Genomic DNA, 19,201 nt, shown 5'->3' with positions numbered 1-19,201 from the left:
ACTGATCTTGGACATCAGTTTTTCTAATTTTTGTAGATATCAGCATCTTAAAGGAAAGTGTCTAAGACACAAATGTGAAGCACAAACAATAGAAGGAAACTTTGATGACAAACCCTTGAAATATAAACAAACATTTTTTTTAAACACCATTACCATGTGCTAAGTAGCACAACTGTTATTGTTTTCTTTGTCCCTACAACTCTCTAGTGTAACTGTGGCCTTGCTGGAAGTTCCTTATCTTAATATTCCCATCGCTGCTTCCCTGCCCTTTTTTATCCATTTTATGGCTTTCTGAAAAAAAAGCCTGCTATTCAATGAACAATGTTGACACCAAATACTGGTCCAATGGGAACACAAAATAAATGCTTTAATAAGTTTGTGCCAGCTCAAGATAATGCAATATACTCACAAAAAAAGGGAACGTATTTAATACAAATCTTCCTTCAGGGCAGTTCAACTGTTTCTTGTAAATATATATGTATATCTATATATATCATGTGCTCTCTGATGCTTCTTCAGTGTGCTGCCTGGATTATCTTTCTTACAAATTTAAGAATAGATAAAGTACTACAAAAATGAGCTGATGTAGAAACCACTATCTATTTTGTAGATTTGCCACTGTACAGCTGTTATCTCCTCAATGGTAAAGGCTTTAGCCAAAACCAACCTCTTGTGCAACCAACCAGCTCCAAACTATACATGTAAGTATTGAAAACAATTATGGAGAAGCTAATGACCACTGAACAATTTAGTTAAAAAATTAAAGGGCCTCTATACAGATTGAGAACTTTGAAGTAACATATGGCAAAGGTTTTCAAAATTCCTATGTAAATGAAAGTTAGACTAAACCTAGTCTGGAACTAAAGATGGTTTTAAAGCCTTTCTGAACTGAGGAAGCAGCTGAGACTTGCTTAAGGCAATTTGGGTGAACATACACAAAAGGTTAGGCTGCTTCCAAGATCTGCTTCATCTGTTTTTGTTGATAACAGACCTAACAAGGGACATAATTCAGAATGAAAAAAAAATACCATTTGCAAAATATATATAAAAGGTTTTGGCCAAGTGCTTAGTGTGAATTAGAATGATCTCACCCAACTTTAAGCACGTTAGTAAGTATCTGTTTGCCACATGATTTCTGAGAGGATTGTCTTGGGCTTTTCTTGAGCTAATGAAATACTCTGAACTATTACCAAAAATTTTAATATACGGATAATTATAATTGTTAAAATCAAGGAAACCACCTACTTTATTGTAATTAATACAGCTCATTTGCCTTCAGAGCTGCAACTGTTCCTGTCAGTTAAGAATCTTACCCAGTGACCACTGTTTGGAGTTTACAATACTAGAGACAGACTTTTTCTCAGCACCACAGGATATCCAACACAATAAAGACTTTGGATATTCTTTTTAATGATCTATTTGAGTATCTACTTATTACTGTCTATTATACAAAAAGCCCTCCAAAAAACATAAACTGAACATGTATATACTTCATGAGAAAAAGAAGTAGCTAGAAGCTCTGTTGTGACAAGACCTCACATCACTCAGACTCAAAAACTAAACCTCAAACTTGACTTTTCGTAGAAGCTTACAAAACACATATGTAAATTGCTTCACTATCAATATTCCAGTAAGAAAAAACATCCTACAGCATGTTCCACAGACATGGTAATACCATAACTACATAAATATGAGAAACTTCAACAGCTGAAAAATAAAGAAACCTATGCTTATCATTTACTGAGCAAGTGCAAAGTAACAGAACCTACAGGATCTTTTTATTGTGGATTATCGTCAACATTTTGAAGATTCTTAAGCAATTATGTGCCCCTTTCTTAAAGCTTTTAAACAAGCATATGACTTTTACGATCCCGCTAGGTGTGATGACTGCTGACACAGAAGTGCATTTGCCAGAAAGAAGTGAAAGAGAAGAGTGTGCAGATCAGTCTGAGGCTGACATCACATACATTGATAATTAGATTTTACTCTCATCTCTTCAGATTAAGCTTTTGTCCTACTCTGTTTAGCAGTAAAATCCTAATCTCACAAAAGCCTAAGGCTCGCATTTCAAAGCCTTTACAACAATCCACTTTCAGAGGGCTTCTAGGTCTTCCTCCTTCAGTTTCTTGAGCTTTCTTCCCTCCTGCTTCTATATTGCTCAGTCCAAAACTCCATTACACAGATCACACAAAAAACTTTCTCCTCCAGCATGACTCTACCATCTTATTTTCTAAGTATGATCAACCTTCTATTCTCCAAACACCTCACCCTCAATCTATCGTCATCATTGCTCATTTCCGCATTTTTCTGTTCAAGGAAACCTCCCTTTGGAAGAGTGACCACTTACACACTAAAAACCAAGCCATTTCCTTGGCCAAGAAAGCAAGCTTGTATTTGAGTTGCTTAGATAGGAAATCAAGTAATAGTTTCCACAGGAAAGCGCCTGGGACATTGAACCATTACAATTCATACAGTTCCTGGAGTTCTTACAACCCTTGAACGATTGCACTCACCGCCTTCTCTTCCCATGCTGGCTTCTGCGAGATACTCCTTTGCTAGTATTCCTTATTGAGGGCTCCTGCCTCATCCCAGAGACAGGAATCTCATCACACAGCCCTCAAGCATGCCGTGGCTTGTAGTCACCAAACACAAAGCACGTAACCCTCCCGCAGGCTGACCCCAGCCTCTGCTGCTTGCTGTTCTGTTGCAATGCCAGATCCTAGCTGCTGTCAGCTTGGTGCTGCTGAAAGACCTTCCCTTTATGTGTCACACCACATGGAACACTGTATCTGCAGGTACACCATTTTCTGATTTCACTTTTCTTTCTCAAAGATCAGGGTGGAAAAAAAATGACTTGGAGTCTTTAAAGCAGCAATGTGTAGCAAGAATTTTCCTACAGACTAGGAATTTGGGCTGCCTCATTTTTTTTATTACTTAAACTGGCACATACAGCTTTAGCATAAAAAAAGATAGCTGGCTTTAATAGAATTTTGTATGAAAAGATACACCAATAAAATGAATGTCATTACTGTCCTTTAAAGGGAAATTTCTTCGGAATAATATCAACATCAGAAGTGGGAAGCATTGGGTTGTGGTTTTTCTTACCTGATTAGTTTCAACTGAACTTCATTTCATCATGCATGTAACACTGCTTCTATGCAACATGAATGTAGCTTGTGCAAAAGCTTTCTCTATTACCAGAGGTGGGGGAAGATCTCTGATCTGATAAAAATACCTTTCCAGTACGAGTCCTTTATTAATAGATAATAAACTTGTTACGATGTCTTCATAAAACAGGCATTTGTCTGGTTTATTCAGCTGTGCCCCAGACCTCAGTGACCCCATTAACAGTGACAAAATCTTGGTATTGTCCTACCTGTTACTCACCCCAGGCAAGCATCAGTCATAAAACCAGTAAGTTTGTACAGAGCTGCATTTTTTGTTAGGAAATAACACCTATCTTGCAACCAGCATGCCCTGCTCTTGGCTGCAGCTTCCACACTGAAACAGCTACTATTTTAATTGTGATCAGCCACATTAATTATCCACTTGAAATCACAATCTATTGTTTGGAATTGCTGCTATGTCCCATGCACATGCACTGTAACAACTGATGTATTTAGCAATGATCCACTAATTAACATGCATCAAACTATACACTCATGAGAAAATACATTCTGCTTTTAAAATTAAAAGGCAAATTTCAAAAGATGAAACAATATTACTTATTTTGCACTGTTTTCTGCTTGTGCTGGCAAATGATGCATCTGTTCAAACACACATGCAAATCACTTGAGCCAGCCAGTCAACTATTGGTAAGGTGCTGACACCCCCCTGAAGAAGTAACTTCTTCAAAGATCCGTCAGAGTTTATCAAGCACAGTTTAACAACGAGATCACAAATTCTAAAGAAGTACTCTTTCACTACACAGCCTTGGATTTGGTTAATTCAGAATAATGGCAAAAAAAAATGTCAGTCCAAACTGACCTGAACTAATTTGAGTTTCAAATCATACAACCTTTCAGGGAGTTTAATCTTTTGACCTTATTTATAAAATTTATTAACATTCTGTTTGAAAAACTACTATATTTGACATTCATTACAATGTGACTCATTGTATAAGGTGACTCATCCTGTGAGGTGATTCACTATATATTGTCAAATGACTGAAAATATTAAAAATGTCAATTTTGGAATCTAAACTAAGACTTGAGGGTGAATTTGCAAGATGTTACATTACTGTAACATTCTAGAAGATTTTCAAGAGAATTCTCAAACAAACTGAGTATTTCTTAAAACTCCTATAGCTGTGTTAGTCAGCATGGCTCAAAGAGTTGACAAAATCCAGTTACCACTGAAAATTTACTGAATCCCAAAGAACAAGAGTATTCAGTTCTGGTATAGATACCTCATTCCCACCAAATCAATACACATTATCAGTGTGGAAGCAGTGCCATTTGGAAAGGACATACAAACGTGCAGGCTAAGAATCACCGCATCATATCATGATCATCATCAAGGAGAAAAGCTGCTGCCCAACTTCACAACTGAAGCTACTGCAAATTTTGACCTACACTTAACATAAGGAGACTTTGCTGAAGCCATCCTGAGCATGTCTTCAGCAGGATGTATCCAGCCGTACATCTCCAAAGGACACATTGTGGGGTTTTAAATCTTTAACACTAAATAAGGTAAACATTAAGCCCCCAAAAATACTGGGTTTGCCAGTTCCCACCAGTCCCTCCAAATTCATACTTGGGTGCTGCTGTGCTTTCACTCTCAATGGTAATGAGAGAGGCGATGTATTGAAGGGGGAGAAAAACAAATAACAGAAACAAAGGTTAAAAGGTTGTAAAGGTGTTCCTCCCTGGGACAGGGCCACAATAAAGCACATCCAGTGGAAGACTAGGTTTTTATTTTCATTGTTTAAAAATCTCTACATCATGAACTCATTATCATTGTTCCAGGATTTGGGAACTGCTCTGAATGTGGGTGTTAGTAGGAAGCCTTTCAGCTAACACACCTTTCTTTGGCTACTTCAGTCCCAGCACAAGCCCCAGGGAGCTGCTCAAGCAAACAAAGCACACCTTATTCTTTCCTGCAACTATCCTGTGTCCACAGACTTCTCACAAACGTGAAGTCTGAAGTGTTTGTTTTAGGGAGCTTAATTTCTAACAGCGCAAAATGTTCTTGGTGGCCACAATGCAAACCGTTGGACAAAAAGCTATCATGTGGTTTCCAGACCAGAAAAAAAAAAAAAAAAGAGAAAAAAAAACCCCCAGACATATCCAAAGACAATGCAAGTCCTTGGATGTTTCCAGTGAGCTCCATTCTTCAGGACTCTTCCTCCTCCCCTTCATCGTCTGCTTTAGGTCGGAAATTTTTCCTATTCTTTTTCTTACTGCAGTGGAATCCAACTGTTCTCACCAATGGCTCTTCACCTGCACCACTAAACTTTGCACTATTACCTTCTGCATTCAGGTCCCCTGCCATCATGCACTCCTCCTCCTCTGTTGCCTTACCACTTCCACTATCTAGGTGTCCCAGCTCTACCTTATCTTCCTCCCTCAAATCATCAGTTGTCCTAAGAAATTTTCCTTTCAGATCCATTTTCACATGTTTCTTATCATCCTCCCCTGCTGCTGATGTTTTCTTTTCCAGTCCATCTACACCCCTTTTTGCTGGTTTGGAGAAGACAATCCTCCCAGCTCCACAGCTGGAAGGGTCCTGGTTGAAGTATGGGGTGTAGCTATCTTGGGTAGCTGAGCTTTGTTCCTTCCCTCTTTTCTTCAGACCCTCTAGAAATTCCATGGCCACTGCCCTGTTAGTCTTGTCACTAGACTCTGAAACTCCATCTAGGCTGTATTTGGTCCAGCGCTCTGGGTGTGCTACATAGTCAGGCACTGCAGGAGATGTTTTGGGAGCCTGCACTGCTTTGACTTGCTTTCCCAGGCTCTCTAGAACCATGCTACTTGCAGCTGTGGTTGGAGGCAATGGACGTTTAAACCTCCCATCAACAACATTATCTTCAGGCATTGAGGGCACAGACAACTTGGCCGCCTCCTCCAGGCAATCAAAAATGCTCTGGCTACGGAGGGAGAACGTAGAACTCATGCCCCTCAGATGGAATGGCTGGACAGGAGATCTGTGACTGCTGTTTGAAGAGTCAGGGGTCTCTGCTGATCTGTAATCCCCATCGTCTACAGATGGCTCCTCGGGAGATATTGTATCAACTTCTGCTTCATCTGCTAATCCAAAATCATCAGAATCAGAATCGCTGAGCGACACTGTGTCTGAGGGTACAGCTCCTTCGTGGTCTTTGGCCCCACCAGCCGCTATCCCCAGAAAGGGTTCACCTGCATCCTGATCTCCCATCTTCAAGCTGCCACTCCACTCTTTGATGTAGGCCCAGGAACAGCTGCAAATATGGGTTTCAAAATGAGCAGCGAGTTTAGTGCCTAGAATACAAAGAAACATAAGAATTCAACTGTGAAATGAGAACCAAGTACGAGACTATCAATCTGTGATGTGCAAAACAATTACTACTGCAATATAACAGGCAGCTGCACTTCAGGGACTCCTAAGCAATTTCCTGCAAATAAAAACATTATTTAAGGAATGAATGTACATTAAGAGTTACACAATACTCAATACAAGAATTTGAAAGAATTAAAAACAGTACTGCCCACCAAATTTCATTAAAGCGTTATAGCAGGCGCAATTACTAAGATGAGCATAAAGATGAGCAAATCCAAATACCTCATAACTGTCTTATATATCTTCAAGAGACAGGAATGACCTCTACAAATTATACCCTGCTTTAATCATACTGTATAAATCCACCAAAAATATCCTAATCTCTCACATTTTTTGGCCATTGTGATCCTTTATTGCATTAGCCACTGCACCTCCTGTCCCAGTAATCATCACATTCTGCCTGTTATAAAGGACACTATCACTTGTCAAGGTCAGTGGTACAGAAGCCACAATATATCAGGGCTAAAGTTTCAAGATTGCTTTGAAGTGATATAAAGTACAAGCTCCACATCTTCCTTAGGTCTAAACTCTCATGTTATTATGAGATTCCTGGATTCAGAAAATCAGCCAGCTCCAAAAATCAATCCCACTAGATTAATAAGAATAATCACACATGCCATGCTTGGGCATGGAAACAAGGGGAAGGTGCAACCAAAGGTTTGCAAAAGCTGGCCCTTCAGTCAGCAAAAATACAGTGTGATTTAAAGCCTGACTCAAGTAGTGGTTGGAATACTGATTCATTCTGCCACCTGCTTGAAGGGAAGCTTGCAGAACAGAGGCACTGATAATAACACTACCACTGGCCAGGCAATCAAACAGTGTTGGCAAACATACACTTCAGCTCAACTCACAAAAAGATGACTTACAGAAAGAGACCTAATACATTATTAGAATAAGCTCAACTACCTAATTATAGGTTCTTCTGAAAAGATGCAGCAAACAGACAGGGCAAGTCTGTTAAGTCACTCACTTTCTCTTGAGACTGAGTCAGCTTCCCCTCCTGAGGGTCAGTTAAAGCCACCAAAGATCTCAGCACTTCCACCCTAGAAAACAAACATTTCCATCAGATACTGGAAATGTAGTTTTAAAATGAGTTTTAAAAATAATTCCTTCCCCCTGAGTCATCAAAAGCTGCAGAACTCAGTTCTAAATCTGACACAAACTCATGCTGGTATAAAAATCTGTAGATATTCCTGGATTTTTGGCAAAACAACACCACACAGCCTAATAAGGCAGCACCTTTTTTTTTTACTCAACCTCCACATTCACACTGCCAACCTTATTCTGCAGAACAGAAGAGAGGTTTTAAAAACTAAAAATTGTAATTTGCATGTGCAGTAAACCACTACAAAATGTACAGTATTAAATGCAGCTAAGAAAATATATAAATAAATGATGCATCGCATATATTAAGTACTTTTAAGTACTAACACCGTGACTATCAGAGTTCTGGTTTCAAAGAAAGGTTGTATTCACATTAGGGTCAGATCTTCATGAGGCATTTAAATACAGAGAAACTTCTGAAGAATTCAACAGACCAAATGCTGTGTTCTATGACAAAAGGGATCTGATGACTGTTTTGGAAAACCCTGCCTTCAGTGTAACCCCTAAATAGGATCTAATAATCTGATTAGTTCCTTTGTTTAGTTTTGTAACACATGAAAAGTAATGATTAGTATGCAAAAGAGACACCGAACCACAACATTGGCTAAAACAGTTACTGCAGATGGCTATAGAAGTGCTCATCATAGGCTCATGGTATTTCTTGTCTGAGGACAGCTACACAGAAGCAACAAAACTGCTCCTAAGGAGGCATTTGAGCCTTTAAAGTGTTATCAGCCAAACATACTGGCTCTTACAGCACAGCAGACTCACAGGTTTGTTATGGTGAAGTGATCACAGCACAACTCAGGCAGGACGGCATCTCTCTGGATGGGAAGGTCCCCATCAAACTCTTCCATCCTGGTCTTACTCAGTCTCTGTGTGTCTGTGCAATCTGTGAGGAAAAGAGAGACCCTTGTCACTCCAAGCCACGGCCACGAGTCTGCTCTGACGGCAGAGCCAGCGCTGCAGCAAAGCCTGCCACCAGCCCCGCACCAACAACAGCACGGACCTTCGGGACGGTGCTGGCACAGGGGGCCACAACGGGGAAGGAGGCAGCAGGCCCTGGTTCACACCTCCAGCAGGAAAGGGAAAACGACAGAGCATGGGACCTAGCCCAGCGGCACAGGTGCAGCCCACAGCCCGGCTCCCCTCCCCAGGCCTGGATCCTGTTGGATACGAACACACACACCCGCATAGACCTCTCTGCACGCCAGGGCTGACACCCTCCTCCAGCCCCCACACCTTTCTCCTCACGACACCGGGGCGCCTGCACCCCACATTCCCGCAAGCAGACCGCCACCCACAAGCACACACCCGGAACCCGTGGGGAAGTGCCCCATACCGGACACACCGCGGCCCGGAGCCTCCTCACAGCGGCCGCCCGCCTTTCCCGCCGCTCCCCACACGCCCGCCCACGGGCGCGGGGCACGCTGGAACACTGAGTCCCTACCGGCCGCCACAGGACAGAGGTGGGGGACGAGAAGACTACAACTCCCAGTATGCAAAGCGGCCCGGAAGGGGGAGGCAGGAGGCGGTGGCCGCTCCCCGCACCGCCTCTCTCCTGTGCGCCCTGGGAGCTGTAGTCGTCTGCCTCTACCCCAGCGGGGGACATTTTGAGAGCCGGCCGTGGGGGAAGCATCATGAAAACGGGGCTGAGCGCTCCACTGTGGTGGTGGACTACAGCTCCCAGGGCCTACCGCGCCGGCCGCCATTTTGCAGCCTGTGAGGGGAGGGGAGGGCTGCTGCTTGCGCAGGGACGGGTTTGGGGTCTCAGCAGTGCACCCCAGAGAGCCTGGGGTGCTCGGTCCGCAGCTGCGGTGGCTGAGGCACGGCGGCCGCGGGGTGGGCTCGGCACTGCCTCCCTGAGCGGTCTGGAAAGAAACATGTAAAGCAGAGCGGTTTTTTCTCATCAGAAAAGCAGGATTTGGCCACAATGAAAACTTCAGAGGAAGTGTCTGGTTTTGTTGTTGGGTTGGTTTATTTTTTCATTTTTAATGTATTTATTTTCTAACCAGAAAATCCCAAGTCACTTGGGGCATAAAACCATAAAATCCATCAATGCAAAAAAAAAAAAGTTTCCATTTTCTGTCCCACAAGCACATTTTTTTTGTGCATGCGTCAAGAAGTGGAATCATGGCTGAAAATGTTTTATTGGTGTTGGCCAATGATGCCTAATGCTGATTTTTTTTTCTTGTTTCACAAAAAGTTCACATTTTCAGTGGAAATACATTTCCCAAGCGGCTGCAATATTTAGCATGTGTTAAAAAGATCAAGTTTGCGGTGCCTGTGAGCTGTGCCAGGATGTGGCCCGGCACCTTCCAGGACTCATCTCCACCCTTTTCCCTGGCTGCTGCTCTCTTAACTGCCTTGCCTGACCCTGTGGCTTCATCATCAATTCCTGCGAAGGCCATGAGCCTGTAAATGTCACACCTTCAGGTCACTCCATTCTGAGGGATTTGCTATAGGCCACGAGCAAAGCTCATCTATGCTGTCATTCTGCAACAAAAGAAATTACCTTGTAGTCTTGCATTGATTCTAGTGGCACTAATTTCCCCTCATGGCATCCCAGCCCTGCAATACTGGCTGCTTTACTGTTGGGTGTACTAGAGGTAATGCTGTGATTGTGGGCCAAGGAGACTTCACTGGATCCCTTCAAGCTGGGCCTCACTGTGACTCACCCATAATATAAACTGTAGCCACTTCACTTGCATTGTAAGTCTTTAAATACATACTTTCTCCTGCTGGACTGTGGCTAACTACGGTAATTTATGAGGGCTGTGTTTGGAATACATTTGGCAGCAATGATGAAGTTAGCATACAATGTCTTCTGTCTAGCTGGAGACATGCTCTAGTTTTAAAACAACAGCTCGAGAGGTGTTTCCCCATTTGGTGATCCTATTTTTTTTGAATGTATACACATACGGTAGTACAGTTACAGGCATAAAAGTGGGTTCCCAGCTGGAGGGAGGAACAAGGGAAACACAAGTCTTCTGGTAGGTGAGCAGGAATGGATAGGAGGAGGGTGGTAAACAGACAAAGGGAGCCAAGAGTAAACTATGGGTGAAGATTGCTGGTGCTGCATAGGACTGTCTGGGGTGTCAGTGACACACAGGAGTGAGCCTCTAAGCAGGCAAGAAAAGGATGTGTACTGTGGCATGTCACTGTTTTTGTGAGGCTGGAGTCAAACAGGGTACACCACAGACTGATGCAAACAATGGTGCTCCTCTGGTTTGAACCCTGGTTCAGTGCTAGATTAGGGGCTAAGAGGGGCAGAATTGGGCAGCATCATCTCCACTGTCTCCATCACCTGTGGATGTGGGTGCTTTCAGAGACAAGCCCCGTTCCTCTGTTTCCAGAGGCTACAAATTCCTGTCTTTTGCTTGGATGGTGTATATGTTGATGATTAAGGTTGCCTTTGGAAGCTGACTGTACCCTTTTCCTCTTTCCTGTCTTTTTGCAGACAATTTACTATCACACACTGCAGAGAAGTGGGGATGAGCTGCTTTTTCTCTGGTGGCTGAGGACAAGACAGTCTGCAGCAGTGGATAAGCTTGTGTGTTGGGATTTTTGCTATTGCTTGGCGACAGCTGAAATAAAAATAATGAGTCAGACTGAAGACGAACAGATGGTGAAGCATTTTCCCCTTGCCGGCATGAACTAAGATGGCTTGACAAGGGATAGGGGCTGGATCTGAGCTGCAGCGCAGGACATGATCCAAGCGAGCGGGCTGCATCTGGTGCGTGGGCTCTGAGGGGCCAGTTCCTTCACAGAGATGGCCTCATGTGTCTGAAGGAAGCCAGTGCTTCACTGCATGCAAGGGTAGTGTGTGCAGATACATACCAATGTCAGCCCTGGTGCTGGGAACCTCATGCTCCATTCTTGCAAATAAATCTGTCGTTTGTCCCCCATCTGGTAAGTATTTCCGCTGCTCACTGGCAGGCTCTTTGCTCAGAGCCTGGGGTAGGCGCCTGGCAGGGCCGGCTGGCTCCTCTCCTCAGAGCTATAGGGAAAGTGGCAGGCCATTCCTAGCAGTGGCCCAGATCCTGCAAGCCAGACAGAGCGCTTAGGTGCATTTTCACCATCTCCTATGTCCATGAGGGCTGTGGAAGTTAATCTGGTATTGCCACATGCAGCTGTTGCTGAGACACCTGAGGAGAAGCAGGGAGGGGAAAGAGTATCTTCCTTCAGGCAAAAGGCATAATAAGTACCCACCACATTCTTCTCTGCTGGGAAATCCTTTGCAGGAAGGAAAGCCTACAGATAGCCTTGAAATCCCCCATAGGGTGTGTTTCCAGGATTGAGTGCTTGACACTGCCTCTTCTACATCAGGCTTTGCTTACCCTTGTGCTTGCATTTGCTTCTGGCTTATCTGCAAGCAGGTTTGATTTATTCCAGTGCTGTTCATGTTGGTGCTTTCTCCCACTAAGGTAACTCCATAAAATTGGTTCCTGTGGAGCAAGTTTTAGTGTGGGCAGGCTATGAAGGTTTTTATCAACTTGATTCTTCACAATAACAACATTGTGGCTGGTCTGGAGAGGATCTGCAGGGAGAACCCACAACCCCTTTTCTGCTAGACACATTGCCTCTGTGGGAGGGAACTGAAAGTCAGTCAAGAGCAAAATCAATACTCTCTGCAATTATTGAAATTTTACAAAGAGACAAAACCAGTTGGGGATCTCTTAATTTTGATTTAGCTACAGAATATTTGTACTAAAAAAAATACCCAACCTTCCCCTAATTCTGTTTTGGGTTTTTTTTCTCTTTCCTACCATTGGCCCCAGCATGCCTCTTTCTAGTAGCAGTAGTGAAGGACTCAAAGAGGTCCTTAGAACCAGCTGGGGGCCTTGAAGTTAATATGAAGCAAAAAACCAAAAACCACAAAGCCCTAGAACCCCCTAGTCCTCTTGTTAGAACATGATCTGTAGGAGTTTGTTAACCAACGCAACTCTGTAGCCAACACAGGGCTTTGCGTTTACCACAGCTAACCCTTGCTCGAGGAAATCTTAGTGGTTTCCTCACAGCCGGCAGGGAAGGCATTGTGTGCACATCGTCTCTCCTGGCCTAGCACCAACACCTCTGTGGTACTCAGCAAAGCTGTGTTCCAACATGACAGAATGCCCTAGCAGAGCAGGGCCAAGAAACACATTTAATTTATTTATTTTTTTAAGAAAAGGTGTGATTAAACTCTAATTAGAAATGTTACTTGCAACCACTGGCACTTATGTTGGGTCATTAAAACCCAGGGAGAAATGCCAGGTGGTCCACACTAGTATGCCTGGCTGCAAAGTCTGTGTACCCTGGAGTGTATCTGCAAGTGTGAAAACACCATGGGTTTCAGTTATGCAGCAGTCTTAGCACTGGGAAGTGTTTTCTGTTTGCTCCAAGTCCCTAAGCTCTGAAGCAAAAGCATCAAGCTCCCCATGCTTCAGACAAGCTGCCAGAAGCTGTCTCAGGAGCTCACACTAGAACAGCACTTCTGTGCCCTCCTGCTTTGGTTATGCCCAGTGCAAGGTAACCTGATGCTCCCAGGCTGAAACTGCCTGTAGTTCAACTGCACAGCATGGTACAGATGGGATTTGGGGGTTCTAGCCTCTGGCTTTATCACTTAATCATGACCTGGTCAGGTAGTTTATTAGTCCACTCTTTGCTCTGGCACCCACTGATGGCAGATGTTCTTTCACTGGGCCGTATTTCCACTCTTGCCTCCTGAATCTTTTCTGGTGCAGCCACAGCTTCAGCTCAGCCAGCAAATGAGGTTGTTAAAATACTCACCTTTCTTTTTCTTTTTGAGAACAGTCTCCTCTGTTGTCAGCAGCTTGCTCTGGAGCTGAAACTCCCTTCTCTCCCCTGACAGTCGGGAAGAGCCATGTTGCCATGCCCAGCAAGGGAAATAGCAGGTCAGAGCACATCCTTCCTCACTGAGCCAGGCAAGTGTAGCTGGCAGGCACAGGGAGAGTGCTTTCCTCTACAGAAACCTGAACCATAATCCGTGCTTGCTGAGAGCTGACTGGTTTGGGTTTTTTTCCCCTCCTGTGGGAATACCACAAATCTTGGTTAGAGCATAGACAGCCTCTTACTAGGGAAGGGACATAACCAGTTGATACATATTGGTTGTCTTCCTAGGAAACAATCAGGCACATTGCTACTTACAAGTAACTCAGAAGCAGCATAAGAAACAGAGCTCACAAAAGCAAAAAATAACCTCCAAAACTTCTAATTAGAAACAGTCTAGAGGTTGCTTTTTTCCAAGAAACAGTTTGGGAGTGGGGAGGAAAATAATTCCATTGGAAAAAAATCCCAACTTAGTCTAGTTTACAAAAATTCACGCTTGGGTATTTTTTCTATTTTTTGGTGAAAATTCTTGTTTCACCAAGAAAATAAAAAGTATTCCTAGGAATCAGAAGTCCACAGTAAGGTCTCCAGTGAGTTTCCAAGTCTTTCAGATCTTTGAGAATATTTAAGGGAAGTTTCAGCCAGTGTTGTCGGTGCAATATGAGAACAAGTGGGCTGCCAGCATTCCACCCACCCCTTCCCCTCACAGTGGTTTATCTATGTGGCCTCACATGCTCCTACACAGCAGGACTGCTGTTTTCCAAGAATAACCCATGTCTTCACTTAACAGTCTCTTAAAGGGGCCTGGTTTGCCTAGTCCTCTCCCAGCATCTCAGCTCCAGCATCATGTACAACTCATCTGTTCCTAGTATGCCACTGTTAATATTCAGATCTGAAGTGCAAACAGAGGAGACTGCATTCAGCCAAGGAGGCTTAAGATCCCAGCTATGCTTCCAGGCAGAGGTTCCAAGGCACACGCCTTGGATGCCAAATACATGCTGTGCTTTCCCTGTTCGTTTCCACTATTGTTTCTCCCCCTGTTGAACACCATCCCAAGCCTGACAGTGACTCATATCAGCTTAATTCTAGCTCCAGAGGCAGGAATAATTTTATCCCCATCTGGAGCAACAACAGAGCATCACAATCCAAATGTTTTAAGGCATGAAGCGAAGAGAATCACATTCACAGGAAATCACCTAGAAGGGTCAGCTAAGGACTGCATTGCCTGCAGCCCAAATTTTGCACAAATACAAGAACAAGAGAAGCCTGTTCCTTTGGAAGACGTGACACAAATCTGTGTGTGATGGAAAGAAACAAGATCTGAAAACACATCATTAAAAACCCAGTAACAAGGGGTTTGCTTTGTTTCTTTTTTTTATTGTTTTTAAATATAACTTTTTTTCTTTCCAGAAGTCATTATGTCCAACTCCATTAACATTCAGGTAAACAAGTGAAAGAACAACAGATGGGCATGATCTTGTAGCACGTGCACAGCTGCTGGGAGCAGGTCTTGCTTTTCTCTGCAGCAGCTGAACATCGCTCTCCCTCCCTCTCCACACCACCATAGTCAATGGCTGGCAGCTGCTGTGGGCCATTCCTGCTTCAAACACAGCAAGAAGTCCAAGCCAGGGCAGAGAAAGGCAGGCAGCTGTGGGATCACAGCACTTGGCCTCCCCCCTGGCTCTCAGCCAGGCTTTCCCCTGGTGGTTCAGAGGGGTGGGTGGTGGCAGCAGTGGTGGCATTACCAAACCATCCATGAAAATCAGACCAGCCCCCAACCGGCTGGCAGCAGAGGGCATTTTGGGCCATTTGGGGTCACTTCAGGAGACCTGGAGTGTGTGCAGTACTGCCACTGCAGCCCTCTTTCAACACAGTCACCCTATTTTTGCAATCCACAGTAACTCCTCCACAACTGTGCTCTCTCTTCCCTTAAGGGAAGGCACAATTGCAGCAGCCACCACTTCCAGCAAGCAACCTTTTTGCATTCCCTCAGCACCATTCTGGATGCCTCCCCAGCCTGCTTGTATGCCCCCCTCACAGAGGCTGGAATAACCTGTGCTGTTGAAGCCTGGTTCACAAAGCATCCTGGTGTTAAGGTTAACTGGTTGTAAAACCACAGCGGTTCATCACACAATGCACACTATGAGAAATGTTTATTAAATTGATTTTTGTTTCATTTCTTAAAAAAAAAGGCAGAAAGAAGTTAAACACACTGTTTTGTGGCATGCTCCACAGTATGAAAAAAATCCCAAGCATTCAGTTAAGCTGTCAGCCGCTCTGTTTGACTTTTTGATGTGGTCTTTCAATTCAGACCTGGACAGTTGACTCTCCCCCATCAGTCTCTCTCCTCCTCCCTGCCCCAGCTCACAGCCATTTTCTCAGCTGTCACTAGGTCCAGGAGGATGCTGCCCTGGAGAGGGAGGGGTTTGCATTTACAGCCCACAATTTCATCCACAGATTGTTTTTTAGGAGCGTAGAGGGGAACAGAACAAGGCCCCATGTTGAGCACACAAATCTGCAGGTATGCAGGAGAGGGTCTGAAGCAGGGCAGGTGTCCTACCTAGTGTTTTTTTCCCCTTCATCTCAGCCAGCTTTGGGACTGACCAACTGGCAGGAGAGCCCTGTCTCTTTTGGATCCTGAGTGCATCCAACAGGGCGAGTCCCCTCAGCCCTTCAGAGCTCCCTCTCTAGCTTGTTTGAACTCGAGTCCAGCTTCGCAGGAGGCCAGACTAGTGGAGACCCACATGAGTAGTGTTTTTCTGTGAGGGTTTCTCAGCTACTTCAGTTCTTAAGCATGATAGGTCCTCTCTGTCTCTCTTCTCCCAGGGCTGAACCCTCCTGCTACAGCTGATGATCACTGAACATGGGGACTCTCCACTAGTAACTCTAAGGAAAGCATTACCTTCTCCCTGCAAAACTCCTCTGCCCTTTCCCAAAACCTTCCCAGTCACTGGCTGTTCCCCTCCCACAGCACCTTTCCTGCAGCAGCCATAGGGACAGGAGGTGGCCAAGGGAGCTGCTCCTAGAGCTCCCCACAGCGACAAACCACCTCTGAAATGAGCCAGCAAACAAACTGAAGTCCAGGTGGAACACTGTCTGAGCTAACTTCCTGCTCTTCTTCCTTCCACAGCTCTCAGACTCCCTCTCTTCAAGTACCGCTTTCTCCCTACTGCTCCTGCTTGGAACAGCCCAGACTCCTAAAGGTACAATGTCCAAGGACACACCTAACCTGCAGCGGGACCCAGCCTGTCTTCAAACAGAGCTCCAGCTACATATGCAGCATCAACTGAATACTGAACAATATAAAAAATAAGGTATAAGGAAAGAAAACAAATTGAAATGCTTAATGGCATATTTATATACATTTATCAACACTCAACAAAAAAGGCGGCAAGTTACACATCCATTCTGTATGCTAACAATCCCAATGCACATATATGTAAACACCCATGCTTGGTTGATGCATATACATATAGCCACAGAACAGAGTACATGACCTGAAGGAGCTACACTGGGGAACTGGGAAGGCGTTACCTACTGCAAAACTCGTCTCATTCTTGATGTGCACAGTGTGGACATTCAGGGCAGTGTTGCTTTAAGGCTATTTCTAAGGCTGAATCTTTTTATGTCCAACCCCTCAATCTGAAGTAATGCTAAAGCACTTCTTCTTCTTATCCAGCACAACTTGATACATATATATATATTTTTACCTATATACTTTTTAAAGGCCCTATATACTAAAAGGTAGGAAGAGGAAAGGGGGGAGTAGAAGGGGAGGGAAGCCTCCAAATGGATCAGTTTACCCCAGCGCAGGAATTTCCTATCCTGTAGTGGCAAAGGCTACAGCAGCCATGTGCAATGGACAAGATACTCATTTAAAATAATCACAGGTCTTGCTCCCTGTCCTGTCTAAAGCTCTTTGTTTCAATGAAGGGGGAGAGTGAAAAACTTTCAGAAACAGAAATATTCCTGAAGTGGGGATGGTGATCACTGGTTTCATTTCCTCCCCTTATCTGCTTTGAAGTGGCAGAGAGCTGAGAGATACTATAATTTCCAGCTCAAGTGCTTGTATGGCTAAGGAAAAGGCTTTGCTTAAAAATATATATCTATAGAACTATACACATAGATTATCTTTTTAGAGACACTCTAATTTTATTACATAGCTCCTGGGTTATTCTCCCCCTCTATCTACATGGTAGTGGAGTGGCATACAACAGAAGCCACATACATTGAATTGGCAATCAAAGCTCACCAGGCCACAAGAAAGTGTTTCACCTGGTGCAATCTAAAATCCTCAATTCCCTTGCTTTGATAAGCTGATCTCCTGCTGTTGATGTAAATGGAAGGTCTTAAAAATAAACTGTTTTGTTTTCTCCCCAGATCAGGTTATGGCAATTTCCCAGCAATATTACAGTGTGCAACAATATGCTATAAGTAAGGAAAACTGCACAAGAGAGTGATGCAAAGATGATATTTTAAACACATATGCATATGGCTGGGAACCCCCAGGCATCATCCTGCAATACATAAATGGAGAATTTCTAAGGTTGAGGATTTCTTTTAAAAAAAGTTTTCCTCTTTTATCCAATATAATTTGTATGCAAGAATTAGCTTAACAGCAGAAACTTAGTACACAACCAGACTCTCCCCAAAACACATGTTTATAAAGTAACACTGAAGAAGGTTAAAAGTGACCCATTTTTCTTTTTATATTCTCAAAACTGGAACTAAAATTCACCCCCAGACACTGACCCTTTAATATAATGAATCAATGAAAATGAGCCAATTATAAAATTATAGCTGAACCAAAAAAAAAAAAACAAAACCCAAACGCAATAAAAAACCCCAAAAGCCAAAGACATTCCCACTCATCAGAGAGTAAAATTTAAGAATGACTTCTGTTAAGAACTGGCATATTGATGCAAACAGGTTGGAGAGGAACAATACACCTGCATTTATCCTGGAACATGTCGCACCGAGGCGACAGGGGCTATTTGTTCTCCACTCTCCCAGGGAGGTGGGCAGATGCTAGGAAAAGATGAGTACAAATGAACAAAAATGCTAAATTCTGCTCAGCATCCAATTATGTGTATAAAAAAAGTTGGGATTGAAAAAGAGAGTGAAAATCAAGGCAAAGTTTTCTGATAACAAGCTGCAGCTTTCCCCTCTGTATATCTTCTGCCAGCATTATTTCTGAATTACAGAGGGTGGGGAAGAGGGAAGAAGGACTCATCTCCTGCTACAGCTGCTTTCCCCATCACACAAAACTGATGTGTAACTAATTCAGCCACAAGGATATGGGAGAGTTTCATTTATTAAAAAAAAGTACTTCAAAATAAAAACGTGAGTACTGTACGGTAATATTGAAGTATTTATATACATAGTTTTCTTTGTCTTTTGTTGAAATGTCTCATGGTCACTTGGTGGCACCTGGGGTCCCCTGTAGCGCCATCTGCCCTGCTCCCCCCTTCCCCTCCCCATCTCTCACGGCTCAGTAGACGGAGCTGTTCCTTATGCCGCAGCACAGCACCATGCTCAGGATCATTTCAAAGATCTGTTGGGGGACATAGGAGCACCAGTGAGGCACCAACCAGAACAATGCAGGAGCTCCCCCGTGCCATATGAACACTCTCATGTCAAAGACAAGGGCGGAGGTCCTGTGTCTTCAATTCAGTTTTCAATAGCAGTTGGTTGTTTGAGATAAGATGATGTTCTCCCCCCTAGCTGG

The 19,201-nt window shown here is 43.7% G+C and overlaps 3 protein-coding genes across 8 annotated transcripts in view; 1 reads left to right on the top strand and 2 right to left on the bottom strand.

Annotated features, from left to right (window-relative positions):
* Positions 1-3,276, top strand: part of TRPM5 (transient receptor potential cation channel subfamily M member 5) — a 40,468-nt gene extending 37,192 nt beyond the window's left edge. Inside the window, exons 23-24 of the mRNA XM_005149195.2 lie at positions 611-701; positions 1,879-3,276. Of these exons, the coding sequence (XP_005149252.1) occupies positions 611-701; positions 1,879-1,979 (192 nt within the window). The 3' untranslated portion in view covers positions 1,980-3,276. The remainder of the gene's footprint in view (positions 1-610; positions 702-1,878) is intronic.
* A 1,617-nt stretch (positions 3,277-4,893) lies between these two features.
* On the bottom strand, positions 4,894-9,037 carry TSSC4 (tumor suppressing subtransferable candidate 4). Of its 6 annotated transcripts, none has more exons than XM_031049043.2 (4): positions 8,984-9,037; positions 8,413-8,533; positions 7,508-7,580; positions 4,894-6,458 (listed from the first exon to the last, which is right to left on the bottom strand). In XM_031049043.2, the coding sequence occupies exon 4, from the start codon at positions 6,373-6,375 to the stop codon at positions 5,335-5,337; it is 1,041 nt and encodes a 346-aa protein (XP_030904903.1). In that variant the 5' UTR covers positions 6,376-6,458; positions 7,508-7,580; positions 8,413-8,533; positions 8,984-9,037; the 3' UTR covers positions 4,894-5,334. The 6 variants fall into 6 exon arrangements, with proteins under 6 accessions (XP_030904903.1, XP_030904904.1, XP_005149253.1 ...); XM_031049044.2 differs by lacking the exon at positions 7,508-7,580 and having other exon boundaries at positions 4,894-6,245; positions 6,357-6,458; XM_005149196.3 differs by lacking the exon at positions 7,508-7,580.
* Positions 9,038-15,609: 6,572 nt separating this feature from the next.
* CD81 (CD81 molecule) overlaps positions 15,610-19,201 on the bottom strand; it is a 33,715-nt gene continuing 30,123 nt past the window's right edge. The window contains exon 8 of the mRNA XM_005149197.3: positions 15,610-19,027. Within this exon, the coding sequence (XP_005149254.1) occupies positions 18,965-19,027 (63 nt within the window). The 3' untranslated portion in view covers positions 15,610-18,964. The remainder of the gene's footprint in view (positions 19,028-19,201) is intronic.

This window comes from Melopsittacus undulatus, chromosome 4 (genome assembly GCF_012275295.1).
Source record: "Melopsittacus undulatus isolate bMelUnd1 chromosome 4, bMelUnd1.mat.Z, whole genome shotgun sequence".
Classification (NCBI taxonomy): Eukaryota; Metazoa; Chordata; class Aves; order Psittaciformes; family Psittaculidae; genus Melopsittacus; species Melopsittacus undulatus.
This window is presented reverse-complemented; position numbering and strand designations above follow the sequence as displayed.